At 42.7% G+C, this 21879-nt stretch overlaps 1 protein-coding gene across 23 annotated transcripts in view; it reads left to right on the top strand.

The window, feature by feature from the left end:
* PRRC2C (proline rich coiled-coil 2C) overlaps positions 1-21879 on the top strand; it is a 126100-nt gene that overhangs the window by 52177 nt on the left and 52044 nt on the right. For 19 of the 23 annotated variants that reach the window (XM_078392431.1, XM_078392425.1, XM_078392429.1 and 16 more), the window contains 5 exons: positions 4808-4885; positions 6605-7130; positions 9290-9471; positions 10843-11086; positions 20878-21091. In XM_078392431.1, coding sequence (XP_078248557.1) covers positions 4808-4885; positions 6605-7130; positions 9290-9471; positions 10843-11086; positions 20878-21091 — 1244 coding nt within the window. Of the gene's footprint in view, positions 1-3147; positions 4359-4807; positions 4886-6604; positions 7131-9289; positions 9472-10842; positions 11087-20877; positions 21092-21879 lie in introns of those variants that run through there. The other 4 variants (XM_020798528.3, XM_078392421.1, XM_078392422.1 and 1 more) reach the window with 2 other exon arrangements.

Raw genomic sequence — 21879 nt, 5'->3', positions numbered from 1 at the left:
CACTGCACAGCAGGCAACAAGACCTAGCAAAACTGCAGTCCAAAAAGGTCCAAAAATGAGAAATCGGGAAAAGTCCATTGTCCATAGTAAGAGTTCCTTTTTCAAGCTTAGCTGGAACCCCCCTTCTTCTCTGTCTCTCACGCTGTCATCCAATCACGGCATGAAGTCAGGTAAACAGTCCTTCCTTATCGTCTCTCTTCTCTTCTCATGAGAAACAGGTGTTGTTTTCCTCAGCACGTCTGCAATTCCGCCATAACAAATGACCAGTCTTCTATCTAGGAATGTCCTCCTCAGGCCTACAAGAAGACATTCCCACATCCCTCTAGAAATACACTGTCAGCATGCAGAAATCATTTATACAGAGAACAATATGGAATCCATTTTACATTGTTCACTACTACATATCCCATCTTCAGTACAAGATTTAAACCACATAAATCAATCCATGACAAGAGTGACTAACTATCAAGCTGCGATGAGTGCACACCATCATCAACTCTGGAACAGAGTTCTCCCAATCTTGCAAGCAGCACCTGAGGAGTCTAAATCAGTGGTTCTTAACCTTTGTTACTCGGATGCTTTTGAACTGCAACTCCCAGAAACCCCAGTCAGGACAGCTGGTGGTGAAGGCTTCTGGGAGTTGCAGTCCAAAACTCCTGAGTAACCCAAGGTTAAGAACCAGTGGTCTAAATCAGAGGCACTAAATATTCACCTTGAAGCTTCCACATTAGCAAAGCAACAGCACATCACCTCAAGACATACAGCCAATGCCGCCTCCAAGGCTGTGACCACCTCAATTGCCCTTCGACACTATGCTTGCCTTCGATCAGCGGGCATTTCTGATGTTACCAAGTCCCGTATCAAAGACCTTCCGTTTGACGGTACTGTATCGGCTTATTCAACGAAAAGATGGGCAAAGTTATGGATAATCTCCATAAGATTAGAAAAACGGCTAGATCATACACCACACAGCAGCCATACCATTAGCAACATGCACTATGGTGTTGACAATCTTTTGTACACCAGCCTTTCCAACAGCAATACAAACCATACGGAACCGAGACATCAGAGAGACAGTTCTCTGCCCATCTATCTCTGCTGCTTCTAATTTTCAACCCCAACCACAATCTCAATGACGTCAGCCCTTTCATCACCCACAAGAAAAGGCAGAACAATACCCCTGACTCCTTCCCACCCAAGATCAATATGTCCGCTTCATTTCAGACTCATCTCCATCCTTTTCTCAGATCATGGACTCGTATTACAAAAGATCACTGGGTGCTTTCAATAATTTGCTGTGGTTATCTCATCGAATTTGAACATCCTCTGCCCATTGGTTACATCAGATACACTCCATGCTCATTCACCCTTCAGGACGAAGTCTTCTTCTTCAAAAACATGCTATCACTACAGTTCCACCTTCCAATCTCCACAATGGCTTCTACTCCTGTTATTTTACAGTACCGAAAAAAGACGGAGGACTCTATCCCATTCTCGATCTCAGAAACCTCAACAAATACATCCTACCCAGACATTTCGGAATGGTTACGCTTGATGCCGTCATCCCTCTTCTCTCTCGAGATTGGTTCCTAGTGATAGAACTTCAAGATGCATATGTTCAGCGAACAGTAATAAGACTATGTCAGTTCTGCTCAAGCGCCATCCTTCTCGCACCATGCTGGTCCTGACAGCCATGGTTCATCCACCTCATGAGGATGTTGACAGCCTTGTTCCACCTCCCATCCATCCCACACCTACTAACTCAGGACAACAGCAAGATTCACTATCCAGACGTCAAGTCCCTCAATGTCACTGCATGCAGGATTCTCCCTCCATAATGGCTGTCCTGGAGAAAGCTAGAAAGCTCTCCACACAGCTTTTATACAATCACAAATGGAAAGCCTTGTGATGAGATGGGTTTTTGAGCTAAAATCTTTTAAAGGCATATGGGTTTTGTAATTATGAAGTGAGCCAGAGAGGTTCCATTTTGTTTCTTTGTATATAGTATCTGTGCTATGCTGACAAGATGTTTTCTAGGCGAGCAGAGAGAATGTTATTCTGAAGGCCTGAGAAAGGACTCTGTGTGATTAGATAGATGGGAATTGTTGTGACTCTTTGAGAAACCACCGTAACCCAAATAACATCTGCTGTGTATGAGAAAGAAGTCATGTGGTGCAACAGGACTGTTTGCCTAGTAACGAACTCTGATTGGATGACATCGTGGGAAGGTGCATTAAGCCCTTGCCAGTTACTCTTGAAAAAGGAACTTTTTGCCTATGGACATTGTCTTTCCAAGACCGACCTTTCAGTCATTCGTGACCTACTCTTCAGCCATTTGGGACTGGTGGCCTACCTACATGGACTGGTTTCTATGCTTTGCTGGATTACTTTTGGACTTATGGGATTTTTCCTAAGGACTGCGCATGGACTATTTTCTATGGACTGTTCTATGGAATATTCTCTATGAACTTCTTTTCTTGGAATACTCCATATGGACTATGCTCTTGTAATTTTGTAAGGACTATGGTATATTTACTGGATGTTTCTTTTCTAAGGACTATGGGACATATAAGGGATTTTTACTTTTGTTAAGGGATTTTTATTCTATATCACTGAGGACTATAGCCTTGTTATGACCTACATGGATTATTTTGTTTTTAACAATGATTTCCTAGACTGGAACTGTTTTTATTCTTTTTAATGGCTTTTTGACTTTTTGAATACTTTTCTATTTTTTTATGTTTTCTTTGCCTCACTACATCTGTGTAACTAAACAGCACAATGCTAGATTATTTGTTTTGGTTTAATTCGGCTTTGATATTTAGTAACATGCTTTTTCTTTAATAAAATAAAGATTATAAAACTCATTTGGTTTCCTGAACAGTACACTTGTCATAGGGTCATCTGAGAGTGCTGCCTCGGCCTAGCTGACTTAGAGTCCTGTCAGTGGTGCAAGTTAAGTCTAAGGACTACAAAGCCCACTTGACCTTTCCACAATAATATCTGAGAGTACCAGGGTGTTCTTATGTGGGCAGACCTGTGAGAAGGAGTGTTGTAGCATGGCTAGCTGAATTGGACTCTTTCAGCCCATTTTAGCATGTGCAAACTCCTGATTGCTCTCTGTCCAAGCTTACACGTGTGTTTTCGAACCCGTGTTTGCGACAAGCCTTTTCATCATTTGCTGCTTCTAACAACCTTCCAGCAACACCAGTCTCTTTACAGACCGTACGTACCTTTCTTTTCCATCTCTTCCACTGGGGGGTTATCTCATTCTATTTTAAAAGTGTACATTGCCTCCACAACACCCTCCTCTTCCACATTGGTTACTCCAAATAGTCCTCAGTACCCTAACTTGGGCCCCCTTTGAACCGATGGCTACTACAAACTTCAGACTACTCTCTCTGAAGACTTTGTTTTTAGTTGCCATAACATCAGCCAGATGGGCTAGTGAACTTGCAGCCCTCAGATCAGATCCACCGTAAATCCAGTTCCATACAAACAAGGTCACTCTTTAGCAAGATGTTTCCTTTCTTCCCAAGGTTGTGTCTGAGTTTCATCTAAACCAGCCCCTGATTCTTCCCTCCTTATTTCCATCTCCTACAACTGACCTCGAGCACATGCTCCACATGCTTGATGTCCAACACTCTTTGGCATTCTACATCGACAGGACCAAACCCTTTCGAAGGTTTCCTCGACTCTTCGTTTGTTTTCATGACCCTCATAAGGACTCACCAGCCTCATCACACACTCTGTCCATATGGATAGTCCAGGCCTTTTCCTTGGCTTATGAGCTGGTAGGCAAAACACCTGCTGAGACTCTCAGGGCTCATTCCACTAGGACTGCCTCCACCTCTACCACTTTTCAACATGACATAGATGTCTCTCACATCTGTCGAGCAGCTACATGGTCAATTCCCTCAACATTTGTCTCCCATTATCACCTAGACATCAGAGCTAAGAATGATGCTGGCTTTGGCAGAACTGTTCTCCCTTCCTGACATGACGTCCCACCAACCAGAAAGTGAGGTTGCTATTCACCCATTTGTGTGCATTCACAGAGACCACGAAGAAGAAAGAGAGGTTACTTACCTATAACCATGGTAGTTCGAGTGGTCCTCTGTGAATCCACACATCCCTCCCTTCCTCCCCTCTGTCCGTCACATTGTCATCTACATTCTTTTTCTGACAGGAGTGGACCTTTTAGGGACTTCAGGCAGGCGGAGCATGTTCTCCACGAGGGAAAGTCCCACTAATCACATGTCTTTAAGCTCTAGAAACTTCTGAGAGGTCCTGTGAAGGCGCAGAACAACCCATTTGTGTGGATTCACAGAGGACCACTTGAAGAACCATGGTTACAGGTAAGTAACCTCTTTTTTTATTATTGTGAGTGCCTTGATTCCCCTGTGGGGGAAGAAGCGGCATATAAATAATATACATTTATACATGGATATTAAACTGGAATCATAATGCTAGATGAGAGTTTGAGCTTTGTTTCCAGCTGATTTTCCTCTTACAGAGTCATTTAGTTCTTAGTGCTATGTTTGATTTGGTACTGAATTATATGTTGTTTTTGAATAGTATGTGTATCTTCTTGATTACTTTTGGTAACAGGCTAATGATTTTCATGTATTTAACAAGGTGTATTAGAGCTTTGTTAAGGAGGCATGTTCTTTAGTGTTATTTCTTTGCTCTCCTAATTTCCTCATTGCTATCCAAAATTAAGTTTGCCCAGTTTTAAAATTGTTACATTAATTTCTTTCTGCTTCTTGGTTTAGTGAGAATAATGGAGTCTTTCTTTATCCAACAGGGACGGGGTGTATCACCAGTGCAGACTTCAGTGCTTGAGAGGAGTACTTCTGGGCTCCATCCAAAATCTGTTTTGCAGGTATGGGCAAAATGTCTGTTTAATAGAATACCCCCGGGGTCCAGATGGCAATCCTTACAGTCTTTGTCCTGGTAAAAATGTAATTGTCCTCATCATAGTGGGGATTCTGTGCATGCTGGCTGAAATCCAGTAGTAAGTTGCAACTAGAGTAGGGCCATTAAATCAGTGAGACTTGTGAAGGAGTTGACTTACCAAATCCCCACTGTTCAATGGGACTGCTTTAGTTGTAACTTACTATTAGATGTCACCCATTATAAGAGATGGAACAGCAGTTGATTCATTAATGCCTTTCCTTTCACTAGCTTAGTTGAATTCAAAGATTGGAATCCAAACATGCATTTTAATACTTCTTTTTTTAAATAGCATTTAATTTTATAATATTAGGACAAGGAATTAAAGATTATTTGTTGTACAGAGTTTCAAATCTTAATTCTGTTCTTGTTTGCTTATACAGTGGTGCCCTGCATAGCGAGGAGAATCCGTGCAGCACAAATCGTCGCTATGCGGGGGGGGAAAGCCCATAGGAATGCATTAAAACCCGTTTAATGCATTCCTATGGGCAAAAAACTCACCTTAAAGCGAAAATCCTCCATACGGCGGCCATTTTTGCTGCCCGGTAAGCAAGGAATCGGCGCAAAAACACAGTGGGTGGCCATTTTATTTACCCGGCGGCCATTTTTGAACCGCCGATCAGCTGTTCTAAAAACATCGCTATGTGAAAATCGGTAAGCGAAACAGCTTACCGATCATCGCAAAGCGATTTTTTACCATTTAAATCATTGCAGTGCGATCGCTTTTACGATTGCAAAAACCAAATCGCTATGCGGATTCGTCGTTAACCACTGTACTTAATTTTGTTTTCTTTTCCTTCTGCACAGTATGTGCCAAATTATAATGTAACTGAAAAAAACTTGTTAGTGCAGGAGTAGTTTGCAAGTTGCCTTAATGCTTAACATGGTTGATTAAGATGAATTTGTTGTGTTCCTCATATCTTAAATTCATACCCATTCTGGAAGTTCCTTGGTGAAAATGACTAATGTTTAGGGCAACATACCCTCTAATTTTCAGCCCTGCTGGGTGGGTCTCCATCTCTCTCTCTCACACACACACACAACTGGACCCCTGCGTGTGTGTGTGTCTACACGCACACACACACACACACCATGCTGGGTTCCATCACATCCGGAACCTAGCGTGATTGCTGCACGGAGGAGGAAAACAGCTCTGTAGAAGGAAGCAGAGTTTGTGTGCGCGCAGCTTAGCAGGAACGTTGGTCCCAATTCTGAGTTACTCTGCTTATCTTCAGTATTGCTGTCATGTACTTGAGACTATGAGAGATGCTTCCTTGCAATTTAGATATTGAAACTGCCCCTTCCAAGGCTACTAAGAGAATCAGAGTCTTCACTCAGGTAAAGAACCTGTAAATTCTCTATCTCGTGTAGAAACTAAAGCTCCATTTTGTCTTCCCAACTGTACGACTGCAGGAACCATGGCCCTAGCATCTGACCCAGTTTTAGACTTTCAGCTTGAAGCCCAGATTTTATATCAACTTCACCTAGTGATGAGTTCTGTATAACTCAAAACAATTCTTTGTAACTTTTATAGTGAAAGTATTGCCTAATACAGAACTTTTATAAATGTATCACACAGCTGTTTTTTGTATCTGCTGTTGGATCTTTTTGCTTGAGATTTTTTGTGCTTTTTTATTTCGAAATATAGCATTCAGTTCCAGATCGTTTAGGGGGGCCAGGAAGACAAGGTCCCTTTCCTCCTAGGCCAGTACCAGATGAGGATGAGATTTGGAAGCAGAGACGAAGGCAACAAGCAGAAATATCTGCAGCAGTAGAACGAGCTCGTAAACGGCGAGAAGAAGAGGAGCGAAGAATGGAAGAGCAAAGAAAAGCAGCATGTGCTGAGAAGTTAAAACGGTTAAATGAGAAATTTGGATGTGTAACAAAACCATCCCGGGAAGACCTATTGAAGGAAAAAGTCAAGGAAAAGGAAATTGAAAAGGGGAAGGAAAATGAAAATGAGAAAGATAAGGTGATAGTGACTGAAAGAGAGGAGAAAGAAAGCCAAGACAAGGAAGAGGAGCTGGAGAAGGAGACGGGAAGAGAAAAGGAGGAGAAGGAAAAGGCAGATGAGAAACCTGAAGCTGAAATGTCTGAGCCTCAGAAGTCAGTCACGCCACCTCCAAAAGTAGAGAAGCCACCAGAAAGTGAAAGCAGCAGTGAGGAGCCAAAAGGTCTGTATTAGTCATTCTGTTTGGTTGAATCAGGAGTGGACTTCTTCAGCCCCTGGAATGTTAGCAGATTGCAAATCTCAGAACTAGAAATGGGAACAAAGTGCCAAAATGGGGCTTCGTCTTGGTTCATGGGTCATCAAAGGCCGTGGGGCTATGGGATGGCTTGGGTCCCACTTAGGAAGAGCAAGGAAAGAAGGGATCAAAGTGATCCCCCAGCCCTGCTGCCTTTGCAAAGACAAAGGCAGCGGGGGTGGGGGATCACTTAGATCCCCCTTTGCTTCTCTTCCTATGCCCCAGCAGGGATAGGAAGAGGAGCCTATCCTGTCAGAAGCGATCCTGCATCCTTTGCAAAGGCAGCGGGGCGGGGTGATCACTTTGTTCCCTTTTTCCTTCCTCTTCCTATGAGATTCCATAACTGATCACCTGTGGTTTACCGCCATCATATTAGTAAGAATGTTACACATCACTGTGGAAAGCACTTTTTTGCTGTGAGTATTCTGAAAGTTGGCATTCAACATTTTGTAAGGAGATGCATTTCAGAAAGCAACATTTGCTTGGTTGTGATTGCTTATTTAACAAACAAAAGAAAAGTCCAAACAGGAAACTTTAAAAATGGTTTTACTGCAAGAATTCTCCATGGTAATGAGGTCAGAAGCAATATGTGTTTAAAAGTTTATTATGCATTTAAAGTGATGTGTGGGTAATATACGTATGTTAACATCAAAACAAAGGCTGTAGTAGAGGTTATTGGATTTAAATACTCAGCAGGCTTATATTCTATAGGTGTAATAGGAGCTTTCATTTAAATGTTCACTTCAGTTATTCCAGTACCTGAAAAGGCAATCTTGTACTTAAATTGAATGGAAACTTGACTAATTTACAGTGAGGGCTGCTTCCAAAAGTCTTGAAGTACAGGTTTATTCTGTACTTGCATATACAGTGGTGCCTCGCATTGCGATGTTAATTCGTTCCAGCAAAATCGGTGCTAAACAAAAACGTTGCAATGTGAAAATAAAAAGCCCATAGAAATGCATTAAAATGTGATTAATGCATTCCTATGGGCTTCAGACTCACTGTTCAGCTAAGATCCTCCATAGCGCGGCCATTTTCGCTGCCTGTTAAGCGAGGAATCTGTCCCAGAAAACAGCAGGCGGCCATTTTGAAACCGCTGATCAGCTGTTAAAAAAGCATTGCTTTGTGATGATTGGTTCCCCAAGCAGGGAACCGATCATGGCAAAGCACAGCCAGCCAGCCCCGGACGACGCCCGGCCTCCTTGGTGGGGCTGTCCCAGGGCGCAGACACGCGGGCCAGAGGGTCTTTCTCTGGCGAGCGAGGGCTCGGAGGCAGCCACCTGGGGCGCGAAGGGGCGCACCACCCACCCACCGCCAGCCAGCCAGCCCGGGACGACGCCCGGCCTCCTTGGACAGCGAGCGGCGGGAGGAGGGCTCGGAGGCAGGCAGCCGCCCAGGGCGGCAAGGGGCGTGCCACCCACCGCCAGCCAGCCAACCCCAGACGCCCGGTCTCCTTGGTGGGGCGCAGATGGGGCGAGGAGCGGGTCTCTGGTGCAGCGCCGCCACCACCCCCCGGTCCAGCCGCTGCCGCCCTGATCCCAGTCCCGGGCGGGCGCCTCCTCCTTTGCAGCGCCTCCCGCTGCAACTGCTCTCTGGCTCAGCACTCCAGGGGTGCGCGCGGGGATCGGGGCCAGACCCTTTGCCCCTCCTTCCCTCTCTACTCCCGAGGCGCCGATCCGGAGCACCCCCGCTCCCCCTTCCCGCCGTCCCCTATTTATGCAGGAGCTCAGGGGGTAGCATGCGGCGCCGATTAGCTGTTTAAAAAGCATTGCTTTGCCATGATCGGTTCCCCAAGCGGGGAACCGATCATCACAAAGCGAAATTCCCCCATAGGGAACATCGCAAAGCGATCGCAAAAGCGATTGCAGAATCTTCATCGCAAAGCAGTTTCATTGTTATACGAAGCAATCGCTATGTGATGCACCACTGTATAATGTTTTGGTTATAGACTTGACTTACTAGTCTGTGAAGAATGTGTTTGTTTAAGGTGGCATTTTTTATGTAGTCGTTCTAATTCAGTAGTATAATGTGCTACAGCTGCTTTCTTTTGATGTAATTTGTGGTTTAACTCTTACGTCCTTCCTCAGCCCACCACCCACCATGCACAGAGCATCAGACAGTTTTCACCACACAAGAAAACAATCATAATGAAAGAGAAGGTTCTCATGAAAGTGAGCCTGATTCCAGTGCTCAGCCTCGTCCTGCAATTTTGTCCGGCTATTCAAAACAGTTTCAGAAAGCATTGCCACCCAGGTTTCAGAGGCAACAGGTAAAATGCTGTCATCTGAAGGCTAAAGCATATGGTTATCATTAAATAATACTGTAGGAAATCTTAGGGTGTATAAGCGTCTGACTGAGGATTTAATTGCAGCTTTGGGTTGCAGAGGTTGGTGGGCTTCCTAAAATTCACTGTAAGATATTTTACAAGCTTAGCTGTCCTAACCCCCTAAGCACAGATAGCACATACATACTTCTGCATTTCTTTTATTTCTTTCTATCCTGTTTCCCTGAAAATAAGACCTAACCTGAAAATAAGCCCTAGTATGATTTTTCAAGATGCTCATAATATAAGCCGTACTCCAAAAATAAGACCCGATTAAATAAAACCCCATCTTCCACCATTGTGCATCAACCAGAAGATGATGACATGACTGTATTTGAATAAATGTAGATTGTTGTACATGAAAAAAAATAAAACATCCCCTGAAAATAATCCCTAATGCGTTTTTGGAACAAAAATTAATAATATCTTATTTTCAGGGAGACATGGTAAATTGCTAAATATCATGATAATGAAAAGTTGCAAAGTGTTAGCACAGTATATCTGAAATATGCAAATGAGTATAAACCAGGCACCCCAACTGCCTTCTCAAGTATTGGGGAAAGAGTTTCTAACTCCACCCAAATTCTGGCAGATCTGGTATTCAGTCTTCCTGTTTTTGCCCTCCATGTCCTGGTGCAGCCATAACACACCTTGTTGTTCCCCTTCCCTTGACAGTAATGTAACAGTTGGTTAAGTGTTATTTTTGTACTGGTTTAGGGCAAATAGGACAATACCTCAGCTCACGCTATCCCCACCATCTATGCAGATCTATAACAGAGGTGGAAAATTGTTTTGCTTCTTGCTGAACTCATGAAGTGAGCAAGGGCATGAGAAGGGAGAAAGAAAGTGAGAGAATAAAAAAAGAAAAAGCTTTAAAACCAGACATGGAGAGAAACTAGACACAGAAGAAAACAAATTGCTAATTTGGACTAAGATGTATTATACAGCTCCTCAGTTGAGTTGTAGAGTGATTGAATGCATAAGGTGGGGTTAGAACAGTGTCCAACTGAATACCTATCTTCTAACTTGTATGTGTTAATGCTTACTCACCAGCCTTTGTGTGCACACACATGCACTTGTGTGCGTGAATGCCTTCTTCTGCACTGGCTGTCCCAATCAACCTGCTTTTATTGCTTTCCACCCGTTAACTACAGTGGCACCAGTCACTGCTAGCTTTAGTTAATCCTAAGAAGGATTCCCATAATATCTGGAGTTGGAAGGCTGAAAATGAAGAACATTGTCTAGGTCCTATTCCAGTGAATTAGAATGCTGTGTTCTGTCAAAATTTGTTATAGTGGTATCTTTGTTTTCTTGTAGGAACAGATGAAACAGCAACAGTGGCAGCAGCAACAAGGGGTACTGCCACAGTCTACACCATCACAACCTTCTAGTGGCCCTGTTCCACCGCCATCACACAGACCACTGTATCAACCCATACAGCCACACCCTCCACATTTGACCTCTATGAGCTTTGATCCACGGTGGCTTATGATGCAGTCTTATGTGGATCCACGGATTATGTCAGGAAGGCCTGCAATAGATATGCCACCTATGCACCCAGGTAGAAATTAAATCTCTATTGAATTAGCTGGGGGGGACATTAGCAGCCTGGCAGAGCATTTGTGAAAGTGGGTATTCCAAATATTTTATCTGTTTGTGTGCAGAACATAAATGTGCGTGAAACATGGTCATTGTGCACAATTTCATTTCTTGATGGCTGGTACAATAAATTTTGCTGCTCTTCTTTTCTTACATTTTTTTTAATGTACTCATTCCACACTGATTTTATTCTTGACATCAAATTAAAAAATAGATGAATATCCATCAGTAGTGGCTAGAGATTAGTACAAAAATGGTATTCGTGGTGGTTTATAGTGAGCCACGACCTGTCATGAACCAATCAGAAAACCAAACTGGTTCGTGATTCAGTTTTTAGTTTGTGCCCTCTGGGCTACCTGTTGTGCCGCTGTTTCCCCGAGTGTCTATGTGCATGTGCCCCCACCTATCAGCTGGGTGTGTGCATAAAGGCAGCAGGCCTGGCTTCTGGAAGGGAAGCCAGCTCACTGTCTTTGATGAGGGCAGTGGCGGCGGCAGGACCCGGTAGGGAGGCAACAGGGGCAGTGGGAAGGGAGCAGGCTGGCATCTGTTTTGCCAAAGCAAAAAGTTTGGTGCTTCAGTTTGCTTCAGCAAAACAGTCACCAAATTGAGTTGCAAACTGAACTACAAACAGGCCTGATTTGTCAGATTTTGTGGTTCATGGTTTGATTCATGCACATTTCTAGTAGTGGCTTTTGTTGTTTTCTGAATATGTCTGCTAGCTCCTTGATTTTGAACATAACTAAAGAAGTTGTACATAACTAAAGTAGTTGTGGCTCCTCTAGGTTTTCTTTGTGTGTATGTTGTTTAGGCCACACTCTTCATTGGCTCCTCTGATTCTGCTCTGGATGGTCTTTTGTAATACTCTGTACTTGATGTTGTTTTTAGTTTTATTTTTTCACCTCTTATTTTAGCTAGAATATACAGTAGGACTGCTGTATCCACGGGATCAGTACCCACCTTTTTATTTTTCTGTTGCCTGAAAAATATTAAATAAAACCCCTCAAGAAATATGTGTTTCCAGTATGTTATACCAGAATTGGCCACTAGAGAGAACCAGATACTATGCTAGATATAGGTTCTTCTTCGTGGCCTCTGTGAATGCACACAATTGGGTTGCTCTGCGCCTGCGCTAAACGTCTCGGACATTTCTAGAGCTTAAAGACATGATTAGTGGAAGGTTCCCCCGAGGAGTGCCTGCTCCGCCCATCCTAGGTCCCCCTCAGTTCCTGTTTTCCACCGTGTTGAACAGACCTGTTCGGAGAAATAGAGCACTATATTGAATTGTATCTTCCTTTTCAATCACCATTATTTCTACAGTTGTTTTCTTTATTCAATATTTCCCCCTGTGAGTTTTTTTCCAGTTTTTCTCTACCTGCATTTTGCCTTTCTCCCCCGTTCCTTCCCATGACCGTTTCCCCCTACTATCCTTCCTGCTATTTATGGGCCCCCCTGGGCCTTCCAAGTGGTCCGTTTTATGTGCAAACAAGATCCTGCTAACTGACAGATACGACCGCTGCCTCTTTTGCCTTGGGGAACAACATCCTACCCACTCCTGTTCTGCGTGTAAGAGGCTAACTAAACCAGCCCTTAAACTTTGTCTCTAAATATTGAGGTCTTACCTCTGGGAGAAATCTCTCAACCCATCTGTGGCCTCCATGGACTCTGCTCGATCTCCAGACCCTCAAATAGAGTGGCAAAATCCATCCATACCTGCTTCCAGCTCCATGACCCCTTCTCCCCATCCTAAGGAGAAGTCGAAGTCCACATCGAAGACGGCAACTCGATCTCTAGATTCTTCAAAAAAGAAGAAAAACGACATCAAATAAATAAATAAATAAATTAAATAAATAAATAAATAAATAAATAAATAAATAAATAAATAAATAAATAAATAAATAAATAAATAAATAAATAAATAAGACCTCAAAATCTACTTAGCTTGATCCACCACAACCGACTCTTCCATCTCCCATTCTGAAAGAATCGTCTAGAGAGGCTCCAGGCTCTACATCTGACAGAGATGACCCATCTCTACCTCTGGCCCAAGCTCCAGTCTCTACTGGTAGCCTGTCACCTAGTGTTGGCCTTTCTCCAGCTGATGTGCATTTCAGCCAGGCCTCGGTCTGTTCAAGCCCTGCATCATCAAGGCAGCCAATTCCAATTCAGCTTTCGTGTTCCGACTCACTTCATCACTCTCCGAGAAAACATTGAGAGAAACGAAAGCATCTATCACCTCCTCAGTATGACCCTCCACATTGTATTACCCACAGTCGTCTCGATACCAATTTTGAGATGACACGAACGAGAGATAATACCAATACAACCCTTATGTCACAGAGGATCCTCAAGACTACCTATATTACGAGGAACTCAAACGGGTTTGATATACTTTACCGCACCCTCCTCAATATTCAGCGTCACTCTCTCCATCTCCTTGACATCAACACCAGTCTCAGCATTCCATACCTACTCATTCAGCTCTCCCATCTAAACCAACCTTAAAATGTCCCCCACCGATTTTACAACACTCCCAATATAAACGTTCCAAGCATTCCTCCAAATACCTTCCCCAAACATCATTGCAAGTCACTGCTACTTATAAAGGTATTCCTCCACCACTTACCGATACAGAGAGACATTCCACACATCTGGCTCCTACTGCACAGCCTCCTTCCACGCAAGCATCAATGTCGAGACCTATCTCCTTCCTCATCATCTTCATTACTTGAAGACTTGGCTTCTGATACATCACAAGAGTCACCATCAAATTTACCAACACTGACCTCCGATGTCACTGAGAATCATCCACCGTCTCCATCAGAGGACTTCACCTCCTACTCTCAGCCTGTCATGAGAATGGCCAAATCCTTACAACTTGAATCAAGGAACCACCACCACCTAAACAGGAATTGGTCTTTGACAACATTAATCAAGATAAAATGCCTCCTCAGTGTGACATTCATTCCGGCCATGCTTGATCTAATCAAAGAATCCTGGGACAAACCTCCTTCATCCTCACAGATTTCCAGATGTACTGAAAACCATTACAAGACACATGGTCCCGATACCAATTTTCTCACTAAACTTCCCACACCAAAATCAATAATAGTAGAGTCCAACCAGTCAAGAGCCTGGAACAAATCCTCTATTGCTCCTACAAACAGAGAAGGGAGAAAATTAGATACAGTTGGTAGAAGACTTTATTCCCTTACTTTGGTCATGATGTGAGTGGCAAACTACCAAGCCGCAATGGGAGTGTACCATAGACAACTATGGAACAAAATTCTACCCCTACGTGAAGCAGCTCCTGAATCAGTTAAATAAGAAGCCATCAATATCCATACTGAAGCTTCCACACTCACTAAGCAACAAAGGATTGCATCTCACGATACTGCAGATGCTGCATCTAAGGCTATGGCCACCTCTGTTGCCCTACGGCGTCGTGCATGGCTTTGATCTTCTGGACTGTCAGATGATACCAGATCTGCCATTTGATGGAGCCAGACTATTCAGTCAAAAAAAAGATGAAGTAATGGAAAATCTTCACAAAATCCGTAAAAACTGCCTGGTCCTATTCAACCTAACAGACCTACAAATATCAACAGCTACAATACTGGCGACAACCATTCTATCAGCAATCATACCAATAATTTCAGCCATACTGACAATACAAACCCCAATCACCTGAAAGACCCTTTCAGGGACCTTCAACCTTGGCACCGTCATCCTTTCAGAACCAACAACAACAGCGCTGCCAACTCTTTTGCCACTCTCAAAAGAAGGGTAAGCAATACCCATAAACTCCCTTCACCTTTTTTCCATTATCCACCTTGGTTCCAAACGAGACTAGGTCCATTCGTTCATGCATGGCAGTCTATAACTAATGATCAATGGGTCCTCTCTATCATCAAACAGGTTACTTTATTGAATTTTAAAACTTCTCCGCCAATTGGAAAAATCAAAATTACCCCATATTCTACAATTCTTCAAGAAGAAGTTTCTCTTCTTCTTCAAAAACAAGCTATAACCACAATCCTTTCATCTGACTTGCATGATAGCTTCTACTCCAGATATTTTACAGTACCCAAAAAGGAAAGAGGGCTCTATCCCTTCCTCAGTCTCAGAAATCTCAATAAATTCATTCGACCGCGATGCTTCATAATGTTGACACTAGACACTATCATTCCTCTCCTTTCACAGGGAGATTGGTTTGTTGTCATCGATCTCCAAGACACCTACTTTCACATCTCTATTCATCCAGATAACCACAAATTTCTTCGGTTCCAGTTCAACGACACCACATACCAGTTTTGCTCTCTCCCATTTGGGCTTTCCACAGCACAGAGAATCTTTACAAAATGCATGGTACCAGTCACCGCTTACCTTTGACTTCAAGGTATCAACATATTCCCTTGTATAGACGACTGGTTGATAGTCTCAACCTCGTATTACGATGCCGTCAGAGCTACCCAACTCGCTCTTGACACACTTCGAGATCTCGGCCTCAAGGTAAATATCACCAAATCACATCTTGAACCTTCTCAAGATGCCTCCTACATTGGAGCCCACTTCGAATCACTGCAGGCCAGAACCTTTCTTCCACAGGAAAGAATCCTCAAACTAAAAAAGACTATTCAACCCTTTCGACCTCTAGCCTCCATATCAGCCCATCATGTCCAACATCTTCTCGGACTCATGGCCTCGAAAATTCCAGTTATACAATACGCTTGACTCAAAATGAGATCACTTCAATTGTGGTACCTGTCCCTATTCGATCCTATGACCCATTTATGCGTCTGACGGTAACACCCAAACTTGCATGTCAACTTACTTGGTGAATGTTTCTCCCGAATCTACTCATCAGACAACCCTTTTTGCCTCTTCAGCCGATGATACAAGTTACCACCGATGCCAGCCCTTCAAGTTGGAGAGCACATTGTCTGCATCACGAGATCCATGGCCTATGGAGAAATCAAGAAAAAACATTACACATCAATCATCTCGAACTTTTAGCAGTTATCAAGGCTTTCCATGCATTCCTACCATTTATCGCAGAACGTACAATCCAACTCACTATGGACAATACAACGGCCCTTCACTACATAAACAAACGAGGCACACATTTTCTGTCCCTCCTATACGTGACCGTCGAGCTCTGGGAATGGCGTTACCTACACCACATCTTCCCAATAGCAGTCCACATAGCCACAGAAAAAAAACTCCCTCGCAGACTACCTCAGTTGCCTGACATCGAGGACACACAAATGTTCCCTAAACCAGTGGTTCTTAACCTTTTTGAAAGAAACGCCCCCTTGAGCCATTGAAGAAATTATCATCGCCCCCCCCCTCCCCGCGGTGATGATATCTTATTTATTTATTTATTTATTTATTTATTTATTTATTTATTTATTTATTTAAGACACTTAAATGCAATGACCCCTGAAAACAAAATTCAATTCCAAGAAAATGAAATGCCCCCCAAAAGTAACATTTAATGATTTAGTTCCAAGCGAATTTTAAGACGCAAAAAGAAATATTAAAAGGGCATAAAAGCAAACTGCAATGCAGGAACTAAAAATTTCAAGACGAAAACTCTGAAACTAAATTAAGATTGGAGGAAAATATATATTCATGCACATTGTAAAAAGGCTGCAGCCATCTTCACAGGTTTGGCTTGCTCCAGCGCCCCCCTACCGCCCCCCTTCTGCTCCAGCGCCCCCACACCGCCCCTTTTCGTTCTACCGCCCCCCTGAAAAATGAAATCGCCCCCTGGGGGGCATTATCGCCCACGTTAAGAACCACTGCCCTAAACAACACCATCTTCGATCTCCTGTGCGACCGTTGGGGCACTCCTACCATCGACATGTTTGCTTCTCGAGCAAATGAGAAATGTCAACATTACTGTTCTCAAGCTGGTGTCGACAAGAACTCGATTGGAGACGCATTCATGATAGACTGGGACCAGGACCTACTCTATCTATTTCCTCCCATACCACTCATACAAACGACCGTCATTCGACTCCGACAGTTCCAGTCCAATGCAGTCCTTCTCGCCTTATGGTGGCCGAGGCAACCGTGGTTCACTCACCTCAGGTCAATATCATCTGACTCATTCAGGCTCCCTCTGATCCCCAATCTTCTCACACAGGACGATGGGATGATCTACCGCCAAGACATACCATCTCTGAATCTGACAGCCTGGAGGATACTCCTGCCATAAAGGATGTGCTTGATCGAGCTCGAAAGCCCTCAACCCAGCTTCTATATCAAAATTAATGGAAAGCATTCCTTTCCTTTACTGACTCTTATAACTTACCTGCAACACCAGTTTCTTTGAAACTTACTTACCTTTGTCCTTCATCTATTCAGTTTTGAATTGGCATATTCCACTTTGAAAGTCTATACCTCTGCTGTTGTAGCTCATCAACCTCCCAATTCTAAATCAGCTAAACTTTTTTCTTACCCAATTGTAAAAAGGTTTCTTAAAGGACTCAACAATATTTGTCCTCCATGCCAGCATATTATCCCTCAATGGCCTCTACAACTTGTCCTTAATACACTGATGTGTCCACCATTTGAACCTATGGCTATGTGCAATCTCACATTACTATTATTGAAAACTTCCTTTCTTGTAGCAATAAAATCTGCTAAACGGGCTAGTGAACTTGCAGCCCTCCGTTCCGATACACCCTTCCCCCAGTTCCATCCGTATAAAGCCACATTGTACTTTGATGTTTCCTTCTCACCCAAAGTTGTATCTGAATTTCACCTTAATCAACCAATTATCCTGTGAACACTCTGCGTCACCATCAACACCTCTTGAGTGCATGCTCCATTCAGTTGACGTTAGACGCTCTCTTGCCTTCTACATTGACAGGACCAAGCTTTTCAGGAAGTCACACTGACTTTTTCTGTGTTTTCACAGTCATCACAAAGGGGCACCAGCTTCCCCACAATCTGTTTCTAGATGGATTGTACAAACTATATCATTGGCGTACAAGTTACCAGGCAAATTGCCTCCTGAACACTTAAAGGCACACTCCACCAGAGCGCTGTCAACATCCACTGCCTTCCAGCATGGGATTGAACTCCCTCACATCTGCCGTGAGGCCACATGGTCTACTCCATCGACCTTTATCAGACATTACCATTTGGATGTCGGAGCACAGAGTGATACTGGTTTTGGCAGAGCTGTCTTGGCATCCTTTCTACTGTGACATCCCACCATCCAGTAAGTGAGCTTGCTAGTCACCCAATTGTGTGCATTTACAGAGGCCACTACGAAGAAAGTTAGGTTACCTACCTGTAACCATGGTTCTTCTAGTGGTCCTCTGTGAATCCATACATCCCATCCATCCTCTTCTCTGTCAGTTGTGTTTTATCTTAAATGGCTCTTTTACCCGGCAGACATTTTTCAGGAACTGAGGAGACCTAGGATGGGTGGAGCATGCGCTCTACGGGGGAACGTCCCACTAATCATGTGTCTTTAAGCTCTAGAACTGTCTGAGACATTCAGCGCAGGTACAGAACAGCCCAATTCTGTAGATTCACGGAGAATGACTCGAAGAAACATGATTACAAGTAGATAACCTCTCTCTTCTCTATAACCGTGATTTCCACTATCCACGGTGGCTTGGAACTGATCCTCTATGGATACTGCATAATAGCTGTATGTCTGGCGAATGAACCACTCACTGTCCAATACTCAGCATGGCACTACACAGAACTGGTCAAAGGCTGGGCAGTTATAGGTTGTCATCTTCCTGTGATCCAAAAAGCTAAACAAGAAGTTACCTCTTACATCCTCCTTAAATCTAGTCATTCTCCTGTTCTGGAAAGAGCGAGTCCATGTTACTGTTCTGATGTATTGGTTTTAATAAATTTTGGATGAAGTATCCCCTTCGTTGTAAGAGAAAGAGAAAAAGAGGGGTGGGCATTTTTGTTTTTTGTTTTTCACATTCAGCTTGCTTGAAGTGGGTGTGAGTATTTTTGTTTTTGATATTTTGTAGCTGAGTGTCTTGAGCCCCCTTCACAGCAACATGTTTTATACTTCTCCTTTGAAACTCATATGACTATAGATTGTAGGAGGCTGAAGACAAATCCAGGGGTTCTTTCCTCTATTTGTAAGAAAGACACCCATATATGATTCTGTGGCTTTGAAAATGTCTCAGGAACTAGTATAGTCTGTGTATAGACGCAATGTCCAAGGACCAGTTGTATGCATGTACACAGTGTTTGTTCATTTCAGAAAAGTTACAGATGTTTCCATTGGTTGTGATCCACCTCTGATTTCCTTTTTATGGGAAAATAAAGAAAGTAGAAGTAGCACCTTCTATATTAATGACACTAGAATTGATACCATTACTTATCTCCTGATAGTTGTATTTTTGCACATGTGATACAAATGCTCAGAATTAACCTATAGCTCTTGAGTGTCATTGGAACTAGTACAACTAAAACTGTTCAGATACTCAGAAAGGGAATAGAGGAGTCAAGGTTCTTAGCCCTCTTAGAGATGTTTGTTTTCTGGATTATGGAGGTTTTCTACTCTAATTACTGCTTGTGAGACTGGAACTTTTTCTCCCAAAGCATTCGGGATTAGCCTTACTGGAACACATGACTAGGGCTTAAATTGGGGGGAACATCTGCCATCCAGTTGCTTACAGCAGTACCAAAGGTTTTCAGTGCTGCCTTGAGCAGTGGATGTCTGGACTAATCTATCTCTTCCCATGGGATGCAGGTCAACTTAATGAAATAATATTTGAAGACCCAGAGTTCTTGACTGACTATTTTACCCTGCCTTTCTCCTTAAAAAGAACCCAAGGTGGAGTACATCAGTAAAATGCAGTATTTAAAGCAACAACATGTCAAAGTAACATACTCAAAGCAAAAAGGATTAAACAAATAACATACTAAAAAAGAAACACCAAAACATTTTCAAAGCAGTAAGTTACAACAATCCATTTAAAACCCTACTCAGGCAGCCAGTCAATCAGGGAAAGCTTGCCTGAAGAGAAGGGTCTTCACCTGCTTGTGGAATGACAGCAAAGGTGGGGCCTCCTGTGGGAGGGAGTTCCAAAGTCTGGGAGCAACAACAGAGAAGGCCCTCTCCTATGCGGCCCACTGTTAGGTTGGCAGGGCCAAGAGAAAGGCCTCTCCTGATGACCTTAACACTCATGCAGGCTCGTAAAGGGAGTTGTAGTCCTTGAGATAGTAATGTTGGACATTACTGTGGGTGATCTATTGTGGCAAGTTATCACATCTTTTTTCTGTCTTAGATTGGGGTGAATTTGGCATACAAATTTAGAACAGTTTTAAGGTGAGCATTATTTCAAAACAAACCACTATGAGAAAACATTACTCAGCCCATTTAAAAAATAGTTTTCCTTATTTAAAAGACTTGTGAAAATAAATGTTTACTTTATAATTAAAATTTCATAGAAGAATGTTGCCTGAGCAGCTGCTCTTTGGAGATAATTCCATAATTGAAGGCCATGTGCCTGAGCAGCTGTATAAACTATTCCAAGAAATGAGTCTGCCTTCTACAGTTGCACATATTAGAGCCATGACTGAGCACTGAGGGGTTTTGAAATAAAGTTCCTGATGGAGTACAGTTCTGGATTGGTGGCCTCTTTCAGAGTAGAAATGACATGAGTACAATTCAGAAATTTTCATCATCACTGTCTTCTCTAAAGCCGTGCATTAAATTGTGCTGTTAGATTTTATAACTGAATTTGAGTATCTTCATTATAGGAATGATACCTCCTAAACCACTACTGAGAAGGGATCAGATGGAAGGGACAGGAACAGGATCAGATTCTTTTGATCATGTTACACGATCAGCAAGGGAGCATGGTGTACCACTGTCCGAACCACGCATGATATGGGGGTCAGAACCCTATTCTTCCACAGAGCCTCAGCAGGCTAGTACCCCTCCAAAAATCTTAGAAGAAAGTGAAGATCTAAGGTAAGCCTTGGAATTAGCTTTTCAAATGTTGTTTTTCTGTACAATCTTCCTGAATTTTTCAAACATATCTTCAGGTATCATGTTGCAAAAATGTGATTAACATTTTTTATTCCTAGTGTTTTGTCTTTTCTTAGAAACAAGTCCATTCTGTAGGTATAGTTACTTTTATTGGACAGCTGATAGATAGGAACACAACAAAAGGTGGAATTCCAGGCCCTTTCAGCTGTAGCTGAATTAATAGATGACTAATATGAGCAAAGAGATTATCATTAGAATAGAACTGGTAGTAGTGATGAGGAGAATAAAAATTAGTGATCATTTTAGCAGTTACCTTGATTTGTAATGAAAACTCAGCAGTTTAGTCTGTTTGGGAAATTTGCCATTGTATTTTGTGTTTTTTTGTTTGTTTGTTTGTTTCAAATCTAGATAATTGATTTCATGGTACTTTGATAAGACTTGGTAGCTACAATTCTAAAGTTGTTGTTCTCTATAATGTTAATTGATTAAAGTGTGCTAGATTTTGTCAGTCCTGGCCCTAGTTTTCTTCTTTTGGCTCAGAACCAGGCTTCTGTGTTGTGAATATATATAATCCAAACAGTGGTTCCCAAACCTGGCCTCCATATATCTTGGACTGCAACATAGGCAATGTTCTGGGCTTACAGAAGTCGTAGTCTAAGAACATCTTGTGTCTCAACTGTGTCAGCCAGTACTACAGTCAGTATCTCAATTTTTCATGTTATGATACATAAAGGATTTGATGAGGCATCAGCTGAAAATGTGCTTTGCTT

The sequence above is a fragment of the Pogona vitticeps genome, chromosome 4 (assembly GCF_051106095.1).
Source record: "Pogona vitticeps strain Pit_001003342236 chromosome 4, PviZW2.1, whole genome shotgun sequence".
Lineage (NCBI taxonomy): Eukaryota > Metazoa > Chordata > Lepidosauria > Squamata > Agamidae > Pogona > Pogona vitticeps.
This window is presented reverse-complemented; position numbering and strand designations above follow the sequence as displayed.